Genomic DNA, 21,802 nt, shown 5'->3' with positions numbered 1-21,802 from the left:
TCCAGCAGGCTGAAGGAGGATCTGTTCAGACGGATGGATGAACACTTTCTCTGGTGACTACTGAGCCATCCTGAGCTCTGTTCCTGACTTGTAATGTTTTCTGTGGCTTTTCATCTGTCTCAGGAAAAAATGTGAAAGATGTTATCTGACCTGGCAGATACTGTTCCTTCTCCCCTGCCTCCTACTTTCTCAAAACTAGGTGAACCTGAGGAAATTCACATCCAAGGCTGATACCAGCTTGGAAAAACTGTTAAGGCGGCATGGACTTTGAGGCAGTAGGGACAGACAGCCATCTCCTGCTCAGATGACTTTTTCCTGCTGTTTTTGCTAGCAAGATCCATGATGTCACTGTTTTCAAAGAATGCTTTTGCTATGGCAGACAGTATGGAGACTCACCTATGTAAAGCTGAAAGACCCTCACTCAAGATATACTTTTCCTATGATGCTGAAAATAACATATTGAAGGCTTTTTTCTCCCATAGTACTGGAGTGGGCAGCTAGAAGCTGATGATCATGATGAAGAAACACTATGACCTTACTCCATATGTTTCTTACACAGGTTCCTGCTCCTCCTGCGAGCCATAACACGTGTGTGTATCAGTGAAAGCCACAGCCCAAATGCCACAAGCTGTGCCCTCAGCTTGCTCCCCAGTAAACCAGGGGAGTGTGGTTCATCTATGAACTTGTCCCTCCTTGCTGGCCTTAAATATCTCCCCTCATGCCTCCAAAGTCTGCTCTGATTTGCATCAGTGTGCACAAGGATGTATTTGCCATTGGGGGAAACCGGAGGGGTTCCAGGGCAGGCTCTTGTTGAGGAATGCTCTGAGGGGCTGTGCCTACCCACCTTGCCAGCCGTGTCTCCCCAAACCAATGCTAATTTAAGCTCTGTGAAACCATGCTCTGTGTTGGGACACTCCAGCAAGGATCAAACGGAGGGGGCTGCTGCAATTTGTGCAGCTCTTGCTCCTCCCTCTTGTATGACTGGTCCAGTCTCTCAGCTGTGGGTCTGTTTCTGTCTGCTTTTTCCTCTGCTAAAGGTCATGGTGCGCTTGCTGCTGGAGCCCTTTATTTGTTCCTACGTAAGATCACATCACTAAAAATACGCTGCTAAATAGGATTGCAGAACATGTTAGACCCCGCTTGCTTCTTCACTTTGTCCACCTGGCTGACACAAAATCCAAGGCACAAATACTGCACACAGAGTACGTAAGGCCTCAGGAATAGGAAAACAGAGGTCCCTGCAGCCTTGTATCTGCAGCTTACCTCTGCTGTGTGCATCCAACAGAAAAAAAAAGCCACTTCAGGCTGGCCTTAAGGGGGCTTGGTTGTAACTACTTGCTAGATACAAAGGCAGGCCTTGAAGCAATTACATAGCTAAGGAAATTGAACAAGAAAATACTAAACCACTGGTTATTTTTACAACTTAATGGTTGTAAAATAGCTGAAATTACTCGGAATATTTTTTTAATTAGAGGTATTGACCATTGAGCACTATCTGACTGGAGGAGTGTTGATTTGTTGTTTCTTTTTGTGTTAGGAGCTATGAGATAATGACATGATAAACCTGTGTGGATTTCCTCCTTATATACATATCTACATCAGAGCTGTGAAGTCAGAGGGGGCAGCTGCTATCACAGTACTGGCACAACACCGAGCCCTTCCCCAGAGCTAAATTCTGATGAGAAACCCAGCGTTGGGGAGAAGAGTACCACAATGGTAAGATGGCAGAGATGACTGAAGCAGGATCATAATGTTCACCCCAGGAGTTAAAAAAAAAAAAAAAAAAAAAGAAATTAAAATGAGACCCCCTCCCTCCCCCCAGAAGTCTGCAGTCCTAAAGTGCAATTACTTTTGTGCAGTCACGTCAGGCCAGGGATCAGACTGGATGAAGTTCAAAGCACAAACATCAAACGAGTGCCGTTCGGGATTCGAGGAGGAGGGGGGAAGTAAGGAAAAGAACAACAGTTCTCAGGCATTCAAGTGCATCAAGAAAATAAATGTCCCTTTCTTTTGGAAGAAAAACAATCTCCAGTCTGGTGGAATCCTGGCTTTGTAGTCATGAAAAATAAGTTTTTTTCACTTCTAGCTGAGAATGTCCCAATATGACACAGTACAAATAAACAACACCAAAGCAAGAGCTGGGGCACTGGGATATTTTTCTGGTGCCCTGCTGCTATACAGCCTTATTTTATTCTCCTCTGGTGACTCTTCAGATCTGGGTACTGATGAAGCACACTGAATTAAAGGCATCTGGTAGGAAGTGGCTCTCTTCTCTGGCCGGTCAGGGCTGGACCCGTCACTTGGTCTCTGGCCATTGTACAGCAAGTACCTGCCCCGGGCATCCTGCTCCATTTTGAAGATTTCGTACTCGGTGTGAGGTAGGCGGATGCCAAGTGCGATGCAACCGTTCGTGTGCGTGACGTCTTGCTGAACCCCAACTTGCCAGGACCCCTGCGCTCCACACTCATTCCCGTTGAAGACGTTGAGCAGAGAAGCTGTGGATATATCCATGGGAGTGACCTTCATATGATTCACTGTGAGAGAGGAAGAGAGAAGCTATCAGAAGAGGGGTGAAAAGCAAAGACAATGTGCGGATTGGGGTGTATCTATGAAATCAGAATTGTCTCTTCTTGTTCATTCTTAAATGGCAGGAGGGTTGGAACTGGATGATCTTTAAGGTCCCTTCTAACGCAAACCATTCTATGATTCTAAATATTGTTTTTTATATTGCAGGTGTTGCCAGCAAATCTATTTGCATCATTTTACGTCTTTGACATAACTGCTTCTTGTGCAGAACACACACACAAACTCAGTTGAAGAAAACCTGGTGGCCATGTATCTCAGCAGAGATTAAGCAAAGCTTTTCATAAATTCCAGACAATCCTTTACAGATAAAGCCTGGCTGGCTATATTAGGAGATAGGTAAAAGAGGAAACAATAAAACTGTACTCATGTTTTATTACCATCTGTAATAATCCATAAGTAGGGCTGTTCATCATGTATTTTTCATCATTTTTAAACATCTGTTACTCCATAAAGCTAATGAAATAATTAGTTCCAATTGGAAAATTTGTAATTGCTGCAGCTGTGCTATCTTCTTATATTACCTGTCCTTTTTCTCATGAATTACAAAATATTGCTGAACTACAGAGAGATGCTTTTTCTTAAGTTGCCTGTATTTCAAAGCAGTTTAAGGCACAAAAATTTTATTTTTCAGCCAAGTTTAAAAAGTTTACTTTTACTGAATGAGCCTATGGAAGTTGAAGAGAGATTTTTCCTGATGTGCATTTCACATTGCCTATCAAGAAAAAGGGATCTGAATAGATAGGTGCTGACCAAAACAGAAGCAAATGACCAGCTCTCATGCCTCCCTACAGATTAAAATCCCCAGTTCTCTTGCAGCTCATTTTATAGTAAGATTTGTTGGGAGTTTTATTCTGAGGTTTTATAAACAGACATTCACCTCAATGGCTCTACAGTTCACATTATTTGCCCCAGCTGGTGTAAAAGGTAATTTATAGGAAGTGAACCTGAAAGTTTTACCAAAACCAAATTAATTACTTCGATCTGTAAGGTAAGTTGGCATACCGTAGAGCAGAAATTCAAGAAAAAAACTGGATTTTACCCCAGGAGCTGAGCTGGATCATGCTGCATGCAGCTCTAAGGAGCAAAAGTTCTGACAGGCAAGGCTCTCTCCTGCCTCCTGTGAAAATCCTAGATTAGTAAATTATTTCTTATAGTTAGATGCTTTCCTAAATTGGAGCCATGCAAGAAGTTTTATGCTTCTCACATGGTAACTGAAAGAAAGAGAAGAGCCCACAGAGTGCCTGGGGCTTCTAGAGGCTCTGCTGGGGCTGGTGTCATGGTGGGACATTGTGTTTTGGAGATGTTTATTTGTGTGAGTGGTTACAGCCACTGAGCTCTTTCTGAGCAGGGTGCTGTGGCGCTCTTTGCAGCTGCAGGGACCCGGGTGGCGTCACCACTGAGCGCTGATTTGGTTTTGGTTAGATGTACCTAGTCCTCACTGTGGTGAGATTAATCTACTTGCTCTAGGCCCCTTGGAGGCTGATGAAAAGACACATGCTACAATTTTTATGTCTTTGACATAAAATTATTTATACCACTTCTGAAATGCCTTCTGAAGGTGCTTTTTTCTCTCTACTGAAGGAGCCCTAGGACACAGATCTAATTTTAGACACTTTGCTTAGATGCTTGAAGTCTGGCCACTGGACTCCAAGACTTAATGATGTGAAATCTTATTTTCTCATGCCGTACTTAAAGATCTCTGCATCAAGCGAGTATTGCATCAGTGGTGTGAAAAACCATGCATCTGGATAGTTTGTCTGGGCATTCACACAATGCCTGTGAACTTCAGATAGCTCTTGATAACAACAGAATGAAATAATCAGCAACCAAATCGTTATAAGCAAACTCTGCTCTGGTCCATAACTACGTGAACACCTCTGCCCCCCTGCATAGCAAATCACTCTTACCTTTGAAGACAAACTCCGTGCCGCCCATCACTTTGGAGGAGTGCACTCCCCGGCTGTAGCGTCCCTTGGCATAGATGGTGAAGGTTGGGTGCTTGCAGATGGGGTCAGAGTAGTGGTAGTAGTGACCTTCCCAGGTGTTGTTGTTGTCGTGGAAGATGAAGTGCCGAGTGAGAAAGAGGACCTCCGGTCGCACCTCACAGCGCTGGCTCACCCACTCTCCGTGTAGCCCGATAGTCAGGTCTGCTTTGGGGGGTAAGATGGGAGGATGGTGCTCATCTGACCGGTAGATGATTCTGCACGCAATGCACGTGTGGTCGTGGTTCTGAAACAAAGCAGAGAGAAACCCTCGTTAGGCATTATCTGTGATAAAGGGTAATGAATCAGGTTGTGTGTTTCATGTTGAAGTGACACCAGCTCAACATTTCGAGGAATTTGTTGTTATTTCTTATCTTTTTAATGTTATTCTGCAGGGTCTCACCCTTCAAAGCACCGGAAACATGGCATCATTTGGTTTTGTGTGGATTAAGATTGCACAGCAGGAGTGGGGTCAGGAGATTAATTCCCTTGCCTGCGTTTCTCTGAAAAGAACATTTTAGCTTAGCTTTCTACTGGATCTAGAAAAGGCTGACTTTATCCTTCAAATCATACGAGAAGCTCGTAGATGGTAATTTACTATGGTAGGGACTTGGCAACTCTTATGTTAGAAATGAATACGTTTGCTCAGCTCGTGTTTTGCATTTGTCTTCCTTTTAGTCACTAACTTTGGGTACCGTAGATGGACATGGGTGTCCTAAGTACATTTTTCAGTTGGGTAGCAGCCTGGGAGAACAGTAACCAGCTATTTTAAACCTTTTCAGCATTTCTGAGCCCTAATGCAAGCTTGTGAAGTGCACGATGTGGCCGGCTGCTGCTGGACATAGTGAAAGCTTTATGGCCCTCTCCAGTGGGAGCGGGGTCCCTGGTACTGGCCGGACCCCGTGGCAGCTCACTGCTGTGGGCCAAGCTCCAGCCTAAAGCCACTGGGTACCCCCAGCCCCATCCGTGAGTGCTGTGGGTGTCTTATGAGGGGTGTGCAGGCCCCAAGTCCGTGGCAGGAGGGGGAGGAATTTCACGCTGAGGTGTCCACCTCCTGACATCAGAAAATGAAACTACAGAGACCTGGACATTTTTCCTAAGGCTACCTGTTTCCACCTCTGCAATGTTTTCTCTTCTTGGCAAAAGACTTTGGCCTAGCTATTCTTTCTTCAAACTGCATTTTGCATTTTTCAATGACAGGAGAGATGGCAGCATTAGCATTTGTCTTTGTTCTGCTAAACCTTGAAGTAAATTTTATGGACCAATAAAGGATTATGAAACTAATTTTTTAGCCCACGTCATTGATGACAAATAATTAGATCAAGAAGAATAAATGGCACCCCACAAGATAAAGGGATAAGTGTTTTCTGTTCTCCTGGTGCCTGTTTTGGGTTGGTGATGTGCTGTCTGCTTACATCTTGGGATCTCTGGTTGGCTGGTGACGTGCGGAGGGGCTGCACTCTGGGCTGTAAGCTGGCTTGTACGCAGAGTGAAAGGCAAAGACCACACAGACAGCTTGTACCTTCATCTTTCAAGGACACTCGATCCCTCCTAGAGACAAGGGGATGCACTGGGGGGTCACTCACATCCACCTTGTCCAAGCTGCAAGGTGTTTTCCTGAGGTGCAATTCAGAGTGTACCCACTCAAGAGTGGAAGCTCCCCACACAGCCGTTGGGAAGAGAGATTTTCACGAATACTTTTTCTTTCCGCCCCTTTACAGCCCTCTTTTCTGAGTTTTCTCTGAGCTCCCTCCTTAAGGTAAATGCTCATATTCATGGCTCATACTTTGAAGTCCATGTGAACTGCTATGGAGTCAGCATTTCTCCACTCCCTGCCTTCAGCTCACGGCACACTTCGGGGGCAACATTTACACAGCCTCCATCAGTGCCCTGAGTTTGTCTGATTATACAACTGCAGGTAGCTTCAGAGAATCAATGTACATTTCACACATATTAAACAGGGTTTATGTTTGGTCCCAGACCAGATAGACACCAAAAGTCAGTGAAATCAATGAAAAGTCCCAGGGATGTAGAACAATAGTCTGTGCAAAATAACTATAAATGATGTAGCTCATGTTGATCTGAATCAGTGGTGGTCAACAGCCCTGCTTTGAGGAGGAGGTTGGACTTGGTGACCTCCAGAGGGTCTTTCCACGCCAAAACATGTGGTCTTCTGGGAACCATGTGTCAGCATGCTCTTAAAGTGGATGTAGTTCTTTCTCTCTGTGGAGCTTGTTAACTATTTTTAAGATAAGTTTTTCAGCCTAATTCTGCAAGCAGGTGCAAGGCCCATTGGTATCTTAGTGAAAATATAAAGGGCATTTAATTGAGTAATTTAACTGCAGCTGGTGATGTTAGCATACATTTGTGCCATAGTACTGACGGCAGAGGCTGGTGCAAAACATCTGGTTCTGCTGGACACTGAAAGCACAGAAAATGCATAAGGACTGTGAAACTGGGCCATTTTCTGAGACTGCAAATTTTGGTTTGGATTTTCTGATGGTCAAGAGAGGAACCAAGATTCAGTCTGGTTTTCTATTTTCCTGTAGATTTCTTGTGTGACCTTCCTGTGTGACTTAACTTCATTTCAGAGAAACACAGACCATTACAGCTCTTCTGTTTGGGACAGGACTGGTAGGAGGCTAAATAAAGACACTGAGCTGTCAGAAAGCAGACAGAAATTTCAGGGGCCTGAACATGATTAAAAATAAAATAATAATAATAATTATTGTTAAAAAAAAGTGTAGCTCTATTCCTGGAACAAACCTTCAAATACAATCTGACAGAAGTCCAGTGTCCACCTTCCTCTTGCCTGTCATAAAATCTCACCAGGTTTTAGCTGCAAGCTTGTTTGTGACTTATGAAACCAGTCTGTTGAACCCCTAGTGCTCTTCAGAGGATGTCAGTTTTTTTCTTCAGAAAGCACTCTGGTTTACTGGGCAGTTTGCTGCTTGGGATTGCTGGGGGGCAGATGACTTATAAATGACTAGGAAATGAGTGGGTGCTGGGGAAGGGTGTAGACTGTCTTGGCAAGTCTTGGGCAGCAGCAGAGCCTCCCCATTTCCCTTGAGCTCCGGCCATGAACGGACATGCAAGGAGCTGAGTGTTCCGTGCAGCACTGTTGGTGCTGCAAGAAAACTGTCAGAGGAGGTGTGTGATTCCATTCACTGCCAATCAAAGCACCAAAGAAGCACACATTTTTGGAGTCTAATAGAAAAAAAAGTTTTTCTCCTTGGAGATCAGCATCCAAAAGATGCCAGTTCTGCCTTGCATAGACACCTGCAGTGATCCAGAATGAGGGACTGCTTGGTGGAAGATGCTTGTGTCTATCAAGCACTCGTTTCTCCAGTGTGGCTGTCCCAATGTTACAAAACTAAGCGTAGCTTTACAGTCCCTTTTGTACTGAAGTGAAGTTGAAAGCTCTTATGATCTCCCAGAGGAGACCCTGGCAGAGCAGCATGGGCCAGCTGCGGTGGTTTGGTTTAAATTCACATTATCCTCTCAGGAGCCTGTCCTCCACAATCAGTTTGTAAGCCAAGGCAATTTAACCTGGGAACCACTGTTTTCTGTTGCTCTTGTTCAAAATATGAAGAAAAACAAACAGAAACCCAGCCTGTTGTCTTTTTGGTCACCCTTGGCCAAGGGTGGGATCCCTCTGTTGCTTCTCAGTTCTAGTGGATGGACAAGAAGGAGATCTGTAGTCAATCCTATTTGCAGCAACATTATTTTTTGACTTTTTTGACCAAGGCAGACTATCAAGCATAAATATTCTTTTTGCTGTTCTTCTAGTGGTGATTTTAGGTTTAATCTTTCCTCTACAACATTAAAAAACAAAGGTATTATGAGTCAAGACTGATGCTGGGCAGGGAGTATTATGTTTTCTCCATCATACTGGAAGTGTAGAAGGGGCAGACCAGTCACACCTGCAGCTGCCTAGTCCTTTGTCTGTGACCAGCAGCAGACTGGGGAGAAGAAGGTCCACAGAGTTCCATAGTGGAAAAAAATCAAAGACTTAACTATGAACAGTCCCTTCCTCCATATCAGAGATGGGTTCATATCTTGAGACACAAGAAGGAGATACTTCCCAAAACTTACAAAACTCACACAGTGTGGCTGTGCTGGATCCCATTGCATTGTGGGTGGAGATGACTCCTTGGGCAAGCTCAAGGAAAGTCCAAGTTAACTCACAGAAATTGGCATGAAGCTCATCAGTAAAAACACTTGTCTTTATCTCATCTGGCTCTTGGACCTCTGCGGTCCTGAACTGCTATAACTCTGTGCAGCCCTTCTGATTCCAAGGGACTTGCACCAGCTCTGAAGGTCTGGCCAGTTTCACGGCTGAGAAGTGTCCAGCCTGCCTGCCTTCTAGTTACTCATGGTGTGTCCGGATGAAGGGGCTGAGGCGAATGGGTACTTTTTGCAATGAACAGTGAGTGGGGCAGGGAGAGATTGGAGTGGTGAGGAGGGAGGCAGAAGTATCCCTTTCACAGGTTGGCTCAGGGACCTCATATGGCCGTACCCTGAATGCAGCACTTCCCTGAGACCAGCACTTGAATCTAAGCCTACATAAACCTCTTTTTTTTTTTTTCTTTGATACTATCTTCACAGATTTACGAACTTCTTTGCAGAAGAATATGCCACATATAAACTCCCTCAGTATGATTTTTGTCCAAGTAGTGGATGAGAGAAAGATCTAGTTTTCTTATGAGGCAATTGGACTTAATTATGTTTAACAATTGACTGTATTTTTCACTGTTGCTTTTTCAGGTCAGCTGCTCTTGGCTCTTAGTTACACTAACTGAGGCTTTGCAAATCACTCCCTTTCCATGTGTCTCAGGGAAAGATTATTTTCTAAAAACAGACGTTCAAAGAAAATAGGGAACAGAGGCACAGGACATTCGAGTCCAAACATGATTAAGTACTCTCTAATAAAAAGCTCATTTGGGTATGACATAAACTAAAAAGCAATAAAATGAGCAGTGGACAGGATGAACATCTGTTCTATGTTTTGATTATCTTAGGTGTACAATGCAATACTTTTAATAGTGGGGTTTTGCTAAAAGGACCAGCCCCTGAAATGGCTGCTGCTCAACGACTGGAAGATCCCTTCCCATGAAGGGTGCCTCCTTGCAGCTCTGCAGTGCTGAATGTATGGTGTCCCAACTCCTCACCCTTTAAAGCCATCTTCTGAATTAATCCATGAGGCCATGTGGACTGAAATAAGCCTGGATCTCTGGCTGGAAACTCAGTTCTTGTACTTGAAGAGAAAATAGCTTGTGATCTGAAAATTTCCACGAACATTTTTCCTTATCCCTCCCTCCTGCTGCCTCAGCTGAAGGGGTAACAGGGCCAGAGAGCTATGGAAGCCAAGAAGGGACGTTTCTAATAAAAAAGCAAACAAGGATGAGGTTCCTTGATCTTTTTCCCAATTGACGTGGATAGTCAGAAACACAAACAATCTGCACTGGGTTTATATCCCCACAGCAGCCCTCCCAGTGCTGAGTGTTGCCCTAGCAGGCAGCAGGGTGTTGATAACACACCTTAGGAGGGGGCGGAGCCAGGACAGCTGACCCGGATTGGCTGTTCCATACCATGTGACCTCAGCTCAGCCATAAAAGCCCAGGGCAGGGAGGAGGATGGGGGTGTTTATTACTGTGTTTGTCTTCAGGAGCAGCTGCTGCACAGAGTGAAGCTCTGTTTTCCCGGGAAGAGGCTGGGCATTGCTTACTGAGGGGAAGTAGAGAATAACATCTTTGTTTTCCTTTTGTTTTTGTGCATGGCCTTGGCCTTTGCTTTAATTAAACTGCTTTTATCTTGACCTACAAGTATTTCATCTTATTCTCTCCCTTTATTTTGCTGAAGGGGGAGTGATAGAGGGGCCTGGTGGCCACCTGGCATCCAGCTAAGGTTAACCCACCACACCCTCTCAGCATAGATTAATTTTATCTTAAATTCTATGGGATTCTATGGCTGCATAGGACTAATTTGCCTCTAATAAATTCATAGTGTCTTTTATGGCCCAGGCCAAAAAACTATCACACAACTGGCATACTCTCTGAGCAATGGTGAAATGAGCTTTGAATAATAGCTAGAAAGACATTTTTGGAAGCTGTTCTAGTTTTCTTTTAACATCTTTGTATTTTGATGCTGTTGTTACAGAATAAGACATCTATGGACCAAACAGTTCTCAAAATTTACAGAAAATCTACCCTTTCCTTATGGCTCAAGCAGAAGCTGAAATCAATGCTTAATATCAAGGAGAGGACCTGCAGGATATACTGCAAGTTGTATTTAGGGACAAAACAAACAAGCACTAATAGTAAAGAGGAGGCTGAAAATAGTTATTTTCAACTAAACACCTTGTTCAAACATACTTTGTTCTCTCCTGTATCTATCTATTCTTTATATCCTGAAAATGTATCTGTATCTCAATCAAAAAATTTTAAACCACTATTTGTCTGAAACAGCTCAAATTGTAACTAACTCAACTCTTCTCTTGTAGAATTACAATAGATGACTATTCTGATATTTGGCTATTTACATAATGGAAAATCAACATTATCTCATCTATAACTTACTGGTTTTTAAGGAAGATTCACTGCTCAGACTACTTAGAGTCTGACAGATGCAGTGCATTCTTAGCAGAACAGCCTGAAAAATTAATGTGATATTTTTCATTAGATTCTTATTTTAAAAAGGACATGGAACAATATCTCATTGAGGATACATAGTCTGGAGGAAGAGAGATGCAAAGCAAAATTTTGTTTTCCTGTACTCAATTTTTCTCTGAAAAGTAAATGCTTCTCTTCAAAAAATGAGAAAAGCATTTTTAGGGGACTTTTTGGTATTTTTAAAGGATAATTTTGACCATTTTCTGACAGGCTCTCTCTATCATCTTTTATAGTTGCAGATAGTTGGTATTTTACCAGACACATTAAGAAGACAAAACCATAGAGCGTAACAATGTGTAGTAAGCTCCCAAATAATCCAAAAATATGGCAACTCCTGTTACTGGAGGCTGGATGTTGGGGCAGACATGGGACTGCTGCTGTTCAGAGCTGACCCAAGCTAAGTAAAAGCAGTGGACAATTTGGAGAAGTGGTGAACCTGATTAGTTTTCTCAGTAGCAGTTTGTTTGACATCTGAAAAGTCTTTAAACTTGCATGAAATTATGCAGCAGTTTCCCAAAGTAACTGGAGAAATAATCTCTCCTTGTCTTTTTATCTGGAGCTACTGCACAGTGGACGCATCCTTCCTATTCCTTAACCTGGTTAAGAGATTCAGGTATCGGTGTCACCTCAGCAAGATGGAAAAGCACATGCTCTTTGCAATCGGCTGGGCTGCCTTTGGACTCCTCCTTGCTCTCCTCTGCCCGCCCCCCCCCCCCCCCCCAGCAATGCCAGTGTCAGACCAAAACCCTTGGCAGAGCAGCGGCTTCTTTCTGTAACACCTCTCTTGGGGCTCAGGTCTTTCAACTTTAATATTTTATTCAAACCCAGATACCCAATGTGGCTACTCTAAGTACACTCTACCCTCCCTGTCCCCCACACCATTGCCAGTTGGGCCCGGTCTCTCCTCAAGGGCTGCTGCCACCACCACCAACCCCTCTGCTTAGTTACGATAATATCATGCTGAAGTCATTTATTTCACATTTCTGTAGCAATATCCTGCCTTATTAAGTCATGTACTGACATTAATAATATTTCTACAACACTCTACTTCTGCTGAGTCCCCATGTCTGTGCTGGTGGCTGTAGGGTGGGAAGCTTGTTTGGAAGAGACAGGTTCTCAGCTGATAGAAACCCACCTTTGGCCAGCCCTGAGTTTCACTGCTTACCGGTGTGTGGCAAGAAGCAGGTCTCATTCATGGTTGGAAAAGGAGGAAAGGTTGCATCTATATGGTGCCATGAGAAGTAAGGGCTAGCAAAAGCCCCAGTGCCCACCCTGGCTACCTCTGCACCCTCCGATCTGTGGGGAAGATGCTTCTGACCAAGCTGTGGAGCCCACACGAGGCAGCCCAGGCTCTGGTTGCTGACAAGGTCATGTTGGTTTTGCATCAGGGGTTTCCCTTTTAGGGTGGATCCTGCAGCCAGCTTGTCTGACATTGGCTCTGCAATGTCACTGGATGGGCCCCATAGCAGTGGCATCGAATCTCCTCAAGTGCAGGCTCAGCCCTGAACTGCATGTGCAGTACAGACCTAACTGGCGGCCCAGGATCTTATAGGGTCCAACAATCACGAAAGCTGGGTTAGGAAACCCCTGCCATGTGAATGCATGTATAGCCATGAGGGAAAGCACCGAAGAAGAGGGGAGAGAAAAGCCATGCTTTGCAATGATCTCTCACACCCACCCAAACACCAAGTGTCACAGGAAGGGCTAGATGGGACTGGAATGAGGCATGCCTGGTCAGGGGGCTTTAAACCTCACCACCTGAGAAAACTAGGTGCCAGGTCTTACTGTTAGTAACTGCGTGCTCCCAGGATGAGTGGAAATGGAAACCCTTGGGTGAACGTAAATTCAAGGAAATGCTTCCAACTCAACAAAAAAACTTGGATGGCTTTGCCTCGCACTGCCAAGGAGCCCAGTCCACAGAAGGGACACTTTTATGAATTGCTCAGCATAGTATCAAGCTCTGCTCCTCCACTGCTCTAGATAACTACAGACCAGGACAACACTTCAACAAACAGCTACAATCTCTCTCTACCACAAAAGTGATAATTTGCAGGCTTTCCATGACCTCATATGAAGCTAAATTGGCTAATGTGCTTTAGGCTGGCTCTGGGGAGTTGACAAGCACAGTTGACACAGTTATAATTCAGCCTGCCAAAGGGAATGAAGAATAACAAAGATTTAAAACTTTAATTAAAAATCTTGAAGCAAGTGAAATGCTGGAGAGAGTGGTAACTCCTTTGCAGGGTTGTCAGTTTGGGATTTCTTTTGGTGAGGAACAGAGGAGCTGCAAGCAGGAAGGAGGGTGGAAATATATTCAGATTTATCTACAAATGCATACCATATATTTTAAGATATTGAGGAATGGTTTTTATTAACTGCTCCCATGAAGGGAAAGATAGTGAAGGAATCTGAAGGCACTACCATTACACAACTGTCTGATCTATGATGTTGATACTGTTTCACAATGCTGCATAAAACTGAAATAAACACAACCAACTTGAAATGCAAAAGTCTTCTGGTTGTTCTTTCCTGATATAAACTGCTTTAACCTGGGCAAAAAACAAGAACAAAGAGAAAACTGTCCTTTTTCTCAGATGAATGTCCTTGTATGTCATCTATCCTATTAAAATACTGATTTATGGTGACATGAATATTTTGGGAAGTATCAACAAAAAAATTCCTGAAAGACCCAAAAGGACAGCTTGAATGTCCATCTTCAGGAACAGAGTATTCCAAAATACAGCTGCCTTATGTGTTTGTTGCGCCTTCAAAAAGCAACCGATATAGCCCTCCGAACCATGTAGCAATATTACCAGTAGGTCCTCCCTCCCCTCCTACAAGAGATGAAGCAGTTGTGGTTAGATGCCAACAACAAGGAAGGTGTCAGTAGCTTACGTACGTATGTTGAGTTGATCTGTAGGCCCATGTTTTATTTTGCTGGATGGTATAGTGGTATATTTTGATCCCTGGTACTGTATTTGTGTTGGGGCAGGCTTTTACTGCAGTTTGCAGAACAGATAGTGATAGTTAAGTCAACAAACATGAATAGGGTTTTAAAAGCGATGCTTAGCTTTTGAAGGTTCACACAGAGAGTGAAAAAGAACCTTTTGCTTCAGCCCTTGCTGGCACTAATGCTGGTGTAGGCAGTAAGCGTGAAGGGGCATCTTCAAAGGAGCACTCTTCTGCAAGGGCACAGCCAACAGCGCTTCTGGGCGCTGCAAGGACCAGGCTCAGCTAGAAGCTGTTTGCTTCTCTTATCTCTGCAGGGCATCACATGCACTGTTATTGTTCATAAACCTGGAATTAACCTCTTTGAACATTCTTCTGGATGTTCTTTCTTCGCTCCCTTCATAATTTTGGTAACCAAGAGTCTTCTGCAAGTAATAATGAAAAAAAGAAACTCTTCAAGTGTTGGCTTAATCTGGAAGTCCAGTGGCACTACTCTGGCAAACAAACGAGTTTTGTCATCCAAAATTACCCTTTTTGGTTGAGATAATGTTTGGCATATTTCTCTGAGGCGCTTCACATGTTTAACATCTATTCATTAACTTAATGCTCGCGTTTCCCTGGGGGCCCTCAAGTACATAGCATTCCCCTACAGATGAAGTCACTGAGCTTCAAAGTGATGAAGACCCAAATTTTCAAAAGCACCAAAAAAATTGTACGCTTTGTTCTTTCACTGCCTGGCTAAAGCAGAGCCCAAGCACCAGTCTCCATATGTTGAATCTGTATCAGCTTCAAATGCCAGATGCTGCTGGAAGTCAGCTCCCAGCAGCAAATAAACTTCTAGTAGAGAATTGATCCATTGGAATTGCATTTTCAGGTTAAAATGTCTTACTGAAAGTGTGTGGCCAGCCAGTGTTTGAGCATGGCAAAGGCAGAAAGAAGGTTATCATAGTATGTTTTAGGCATCTTGTGATGTTCCAGACCTCTCCAGCCTTACTCCTGAATAACGATCTAACTAGGACAACTGGCCATCACAGCCCTATTCTGGTCTTTCCTGTTACTCTGTCAGACAATAAAATAGCACAAGGAGTTCTTTGTTTACAAAGCACTATTGATGTGGCAACTACATGTGAAATAAGCATCCCAGTATTTGTGTTGTACGCATTTCCTGTAGTTTTAGAGTGGATCTCTCTGAAAACATCTTCTGTCTGTCCACATAGTGAATTAATACTGCATTCAAGCCTTCCTCTATGCTACAAGTTCCTGTATGCATTCATAAATAAGGTGAGATTTTATGATCAATCAGCCAGCCTCCTTGGTGTTGTCCTAATTGGGAATATGTTGTATAATAGGCATGATGATGGCCAAGCACTTCCCCCATCCTGGCACTTCCAACCATGTGCTCTCTCATGCTGGCTAAAGAATGTACAACACCTTGAATCCCTTGATAAATTTGCAACATCAAGAGACATCAAAGATGTTCAGTCCCATTCATCAGCAAGTCAGAATTGATACCTTGAGCAAAGCTAGAGGACCACTAACATAAATCTATACAGTGACCTATTCATCAGCTGCAGTCAAGAACTTCCACGTATTTTACAGGAGGAATTTGTTTAAGGTATGCTCTTATCTAAGAGAATTTGTAAAGCCTTAAGAGATGACATGTATTTTCAAAAGCTCCCTGATTTTATATGAACACTTGAGATACGGTAATCTATGAATTTATTCAGATTTGTAGCTCAGCATAAAGCTGTCTGGTTTTTGGACAGCCCTTTTGATTTACCATCCTGTGGTGAAATTGCTGCAGGAACCTGGAGTAGGTCCAATTCTATTTGTTTAAAGTCCTGGGCATGTAGCTTTGGTATTCCTAACATATCCAGCAATCATTTGCTTTTAATTACCATTCATTTCAACCACATAAGTAATGAATGTGGCTACCACATCCAACTTACAGGCTGTGTAAACTCTTGAGCTGGCTGGAACTTTCTTCTATATAGAGGCTTAACTATAAATTTAACTCAAAATGTGAATCCTCTTAACTTATTTTAGGCAGGCCTTTATAAGTTTAAAATAAAAATAAATAAAAAGGAAATGAAAAAAGCCTTAAATGAAAGATTCCACACAATACACCTGATTCACTTCAGAAGCAATTTCCTGGCCTCCCCAACCTCTTGGTATGACTGTAGAAACCTTAAAAAAACAAGTTGATTTAATGTTTCTATTTACTCATGGTGTCCAGTTTCCAGAGGAGTCTGTGACTTGTAGTTTTAAACTCAATTTAGCATTTAAACTCATTTTCAGCTGGGTCCCAGTGGAGCAACAATTAGAAAAGGAAAAGAGTTCAAAGAAGAAGGGTTGTAACCTTTCAGCGGTATGTTTGCCTGAACTTTAAAAAAAAAAAAGGCAAAAAAAAAAAAAGCACCTCTCTTACTATTCTTCCTACATTTGGCAAACACTAGGTCAGGCCAGATGACCAGGTTGTGAACCTGTTGGTACAGAGAACTTCATGGTTAGGTGCAAACCAACACCCAGACGTCCTTCATGGCAGCAGAGGCAAAGGTTCATTTTTTAGGGGTATTGTTATTTATATCATGCTGAAAACCTAGTATCAGCACGCCCAACATCTCTTAAGAAAAAAAGAAATCTCACATCAAATCCGAGCAAAAGGAAACTAGCAAAAAACACAAGGAGAAGCTGCGCTGTTACACTTAAACCTTTTGTTAAATGTATGCATCTTTTGCTGTTGAAGGCTCCAGCTGAGACTGGTGTCCCAGCAATCCAGATGCTGTATATATACATTACGAGAGCCAAGCAGGCTGTGCAGGCAAAAGCTGGAGGAGAAACAGAGGTATCACAGAAGTTGTAACTGGCCAAACTGGAAGTCAAGCAGTGGCCTGCAAGTCAGGACCTGGGGCCCCCATTTATTAAACTACAGCAGTTTAATCACAGAGAGCTGGAATCTGTACATATTTTGGTGTACTCAGAGTTACCTTGTGTTTTCTATAGTAACAGCACTTCCCATAGCCAAGAGTACTCTTAAGAACGGGCCTCCAGTGTCATAGAATCAGCCTCAAGATTCAGTCTCTGCCAAGGCATGGCTACCAAAAATCTTATTTGGAAGCACTGTACTTCACAAGTACCAATGGTTAAGTAGTTGGCTTGTTTGCTTTTTTTCTTCCCCAGTTCTTGTAAATATATGATACAGAAGCTTCCCCTGGGAAGCACAGGTACCCCTGGGCAGGACCTGTCTGACTGGACACGGGGGACTGCGGGATAATGGTGTGCAGGGTGACCCAGGTGGGCAGGCTGAGGCTGCTCTTATCTTCCACAAAGAGATGTCACCCACTCAGGTCAAAATGGTTCAGATCATGCCTGAGATAGTGGGCTTTGTGAAGGTAAATTTGAGTTTTCCGTGCTCTCACAGTTTATTTAGTTAACCTGGTTTGAGAAAGAGACCTCTTATGCAAGATTTAATCCCTTAAATTTGAGCATTATATTTTAGAGGGAAAAAGTGATGCTACAGTAGCAGAAGAGACAGGCAGGAAAATCATTACCAGTGTGTCCTAAAATTACAGCAGACCTGGACAAAAAAATTATTTTTACAAAGTTGGTTGACAGCACACCTGATCATTCTGAGTGTAATGAAATTACTACAAGTTGGAAGCGTAAGCATTTACTATGTTATCTATCAGCCCATAATAAGACAACTAGATTTAAGCAGAAAAAAAAAAAATAATCGGCTAGGGTGAATTAAATCAAGATTTAGTGGTCAGAAAAAGATCTACCATATTTTCAAGAACAGATACAACATATAGCTGGTGTCAGATAATTTGTACCTACAAACACCTGCAAGGAAGAGATTTAGGAAAGAACCCTCACTCTCAAATAAGCAAAGAGAAAGTTGATGTGCTTATTTGAATTAATTAAAGAAAAGTAAAATTGCTGAATCCAACATTTTGATGAGGAACATGCTGTGGTTCATCTGCTGTTGCTGAAACCCTCCACTTTGGGAAAAAAGAAAAGGCAGACTTGTCACTGGTCACTTGAAGAGAGCATAAGAATGACAGAAAAAACAGCAGCTGTCATACAGAGACACCACTGACTGTGGATTAAAATTATCCCTAAGACAGGCTATTAAAGTGATTAAAGGCAGATCATGTAAGATCCTGAACCACTGAAATTTGGTGTTTCCAGGCAGACGCAATCCTGGGCAAATGGTTTTGAATGGAAGGGGAAGCCAAGGCTTCCTCATCAAAACTCTCCCTTCCCCTATTGTGTTTCCTGCTATTGCTGATGACCTGTAGCTGATTTTTGAATCAGTTGTGATGAGATGATTAAAAATGGTGATAACCCATTAGCTGGAAGGGATGCTGCGGCAGCGCCCAGCAGGAGCACACCGGCAGCAGCGGCACCTGGCAATGTGGTTCCAATTGCTGCCTGCCTTTGAAATGTCACCAGGAAAGATCTATAGACAGCCCTCCTGCTACAGGCCATCGGTGTCTACTCTTCCTGTTTGATTTTTATTTAACTTTCTACATGTTGATCAGTTCCCAATGAAGCTGAGGGCACTTTGAGGCCCCTTTGGAAACTGAATTGTCTAATGGAATTAGAGCCCCATTCAAAATTCACCTGTTTTTCATTTCATTAATGTGTGTGCCTGTGTCTGGATCCATAACCTGCACAGCCCATCAGTTTTTTTCCCTTCATGCTGCCCCTTTCATGTGTCTACCTTCCAATTTCCTCTTTCTCTTCAGGTTATGGATCACCCAGCCTCCATATGCTGATACAATTTGATTTCCTCTCTCCCTGGCACTCCTGCAGTTATACTGATGCCTGTTTCTCTTCTCCTTTCTCAGTCCTGTATCAAGCTTGCTTTCTTCTCAGCTGTTAGTCCATAGTCCCAGCCAAGCACTCCTACCTCTGCATACAAGTCTTTGATTCCATCTTCAGAGTGGCCTTTATTAACCTTAGTTCATCAGACTGCTTTTAGCACATTTGATGCAGTCAGAAAAACCACAGAATATTTACTATTCTCAAGAAATATGCTCCGTGACCTTTTTTTAACTGGCTGCATCATCTGTCAGGGTGCAATCTACCTCTTCTTTTAGAGCCACATCTACATTTTAGATTACACTAGTGCACTGAATCAGAAGAGCTGAATAACATGGGCTTTGTCACTTAGTATCTTAAAAAGAGGGCATATACACACATACGTACCTTGGCATTTTGAAGAGGAGGTTGGTAACTAGAGGGCCGATAGTACCTCCTCTGAGTTGCATCAGTATGAATGTCCCCGAGAAACAGCTCCTCCACAAGGTGGTCTAAATTGTGGTGCAGGTACTGCTTCTCCACCCGGATCAGCTGGAGTTCGTGCATGGCAAAATTCAGAGCTTTGGTGCATTCACAGCCATTCTCTTCTCTCAGCAAATCGTAGCTCACGTCCTGCTCCCAGGGACTATCTTCTGGTATAAATCCAGGACATGTATGGTTCACCAACTCACTTAATTTTTTGGCTATTGCTTCATTGTGGCATATGATCTGTACGTTGCGTAGCTGATAATCAGCTTCGGTACCCCCTCTGATGATCCAAGATGCTTGGCGGAGACGTATTTTGCCACGTATAACTAATGTGTAGATAGGGTTTGTGCAGCGATTGCCACCGTAATAAAACTGGTAGGCCTTAAATGTATTATTGTGGTAGAACCGGTAAGATCTTGTGATGAACTCTGGGCCTGCTCTAACTTCACAGCTGTGGGAAGACAGAAAGTGATGGAAACAAAATTTTAGCAAGGTATGTATACTACAGGTTACAAGACTGAGCAACACTGCATGGGTCCACAGAGATACTTGGGTGCTGATGTCCCTCTGGCATGAACGGGAGTAAATTGGAGCTAGGCATCTGTGGCCTGTCAATTAACCAACAATTTCCTCTGCTGTTATGTTGTTATTAATATACTGCTTCATGGCTATCATATCTAACTAAGGGCTTTATCTTTGTAAGTTTAAATACTTTTAGTCATGTTTTGCTTTTCCTTTTTGTCTAGGGACTCCTATGTGACTCAATTCTTCTCTGAAAAAAGTAGCAGCTTATTAAACATCTATTCTTCTCTCTTGCATGGCAGATTTAGCAAAAGGACCAACAGCATCAGAAAGTGAAATGCCAAACGTCCACAGAACAGTACAAAGAACTGGCTTCTCAGCTGCTGTACAAGCTTCTCAGTGGAGCTCCATCAGCTCTGGTCTGCAGAGGACGTGCAGGATCATGTCCTCAGCTTTCCACTCAGACTGTCAACAGGGGTGGCAGTGAATGCAAACTTCTGACCATTACTGCAAAACTTCTATTTGGCTTGAATTTGGACCATGCAGTATTCAGGGTTTGTGTTTTTTGTGGTTTTTTTTTTTTTAAAGGTGTAAATGGCAGTTAAATTCCCTTTCCTGTAGAAAGTCCTTTTGTGCCTTTAAACTTGTCCCCCTTGTCACATCCATACTGCTTAACATAAATACACTCCTTTCTATTGAAAAAAAAAGTCTTCCCTACTGCAAGTCACTTCAAATAAGCATGTCAATATTACCTGCTGAGACACAGAAAGCAAAACAGCTCTCTGAATTAAAAGTCACCATGTATAGAGAGTAACAGAACTGGTGAAACACAGCTTCTTCATTTCTTTTGCTAATAAAACCTGTGGTAGACACATGCTCTGAAAATAAGGACCCATTCAATGGATCTAATGCATGTAGTCAAAGATAGTACAATGTTATGTTTGAATAGGCATCCATTTTGGCAACTTTTTGGGCTCCTTCCTATTCAGAAAGAGATTTAAATATATTTCACAGCATGCTGTTTAAAATCCAGACTATAAATTGATTCATCAAGACAGCTTTATAGCATGCTATTCTAATGTACATAATGCCACTCCTTCTCCTTTTGTACATAAGCATATAGAAAGCATCTGGAATTTAGAGCATCACCATATTAAAGAAAGCATCTCCCCTGCTGCTTAAAGTGGGGATATTCCTCCTTCCCTCTCTACTTCCTTCACCTCTTCTCTTCCACATATATCACTCAAGCATCTTGTTTTGTCTTTCCTTACCCAGTAGAGACCCAGTGTCCCTCAATATTGGGAGGCATCTGCACAGTGATCCGGGCTCCATTGTGAAGGTGTTTCAGCATATGATGACACTGTGACTCCTTGAAAGCCCTCCATGCACTCTTCTCCAAAGATCGAGGGTGGGACCTGCTGTCCGGGTGAAGAAGAGCAGAACCTTCTCCCAGCCCTGTGATAGAAAAGTGTAAATTATCGTGAGACTCTGCTGAGAAGGGTTTCAGCACAATAAAGGTGGTTATGAACACCTTGTATTGAATGACAATATTATGTGTCTAGGAAAGTACTGTTTACATTTCTTTTCTCATCTAAAAAAAAAAATTAAATATGGGAAGCTCTTCCTCTCTGTCAGCCCACTAATAATCCACTAAATAAATTTGCTTTATGAAATACACTGAGGAGAAGGGCTTGAACCAAAGTGTTGCATTTCCACACCCAGAAGATGTGGCTCTGAACCTGAATTTTATCGACACCTCTGTAATCTCTGGTCAGGACAATTGAAAACCTGGATCAT

General features: G+C 42.9%; 1 protein-coding gene across 1 annotated transcript; it reads right to left on the bottom strand.

Annotated features, from left to right (window-relative positions):
- Positions 1 to 1,444: 1,444 nt before the first annotated feature.
- Positions 1,445 to 21,455, bottom strand: APCDD1 (adenomatosis polyposis coli down-regulated 1). Its single transcript, XM_010082686.1, has 4 exons — positions 21,277 to 21,455; positions 19,403 to 19,934; positions 4,494 to 4,815; positions 1,445 to 2,534 (listed from the first exon to the last, which is right to left on the bottom strand). The coding sequence occupies exons 1-4, from the start codon at positions 21,354 to 21,356 to the stop codon at positions 2,083 to 2,085; spliced, it is 1,386 nt and encodes a 461-aa protein (XP_010080988.1). The 5' UTR covers positions 21,357 to 21,455; the 3' UTR covers positions 1,445 to 2,082.
- Between the last annotated feature and the right edge of the window lie 347 nt (positions 21,456 to 21,802).

The sequence above is a fragment of the Pterocles gutturalis genome, unplaced genomic scaffold, assembly GCF_000699245.1.
Source record: "Pterocles gutturalis isolate BGI_N339 unplaced genomic scaffold, ASM69924v1 scaffold52534, whole genome shotgun sequence".
Classification (NCBI taxonomy): Eukaryota; Metazoa; Chordata; class Aves; order Pterocliformes; family Pteroclidae; genus Pterocles; species Pterocles gutturalis.
Note: the sequence above shows the minus strand (reverse complement) of the source record. Positions and strands in the feature narration are given on the sequence as shown.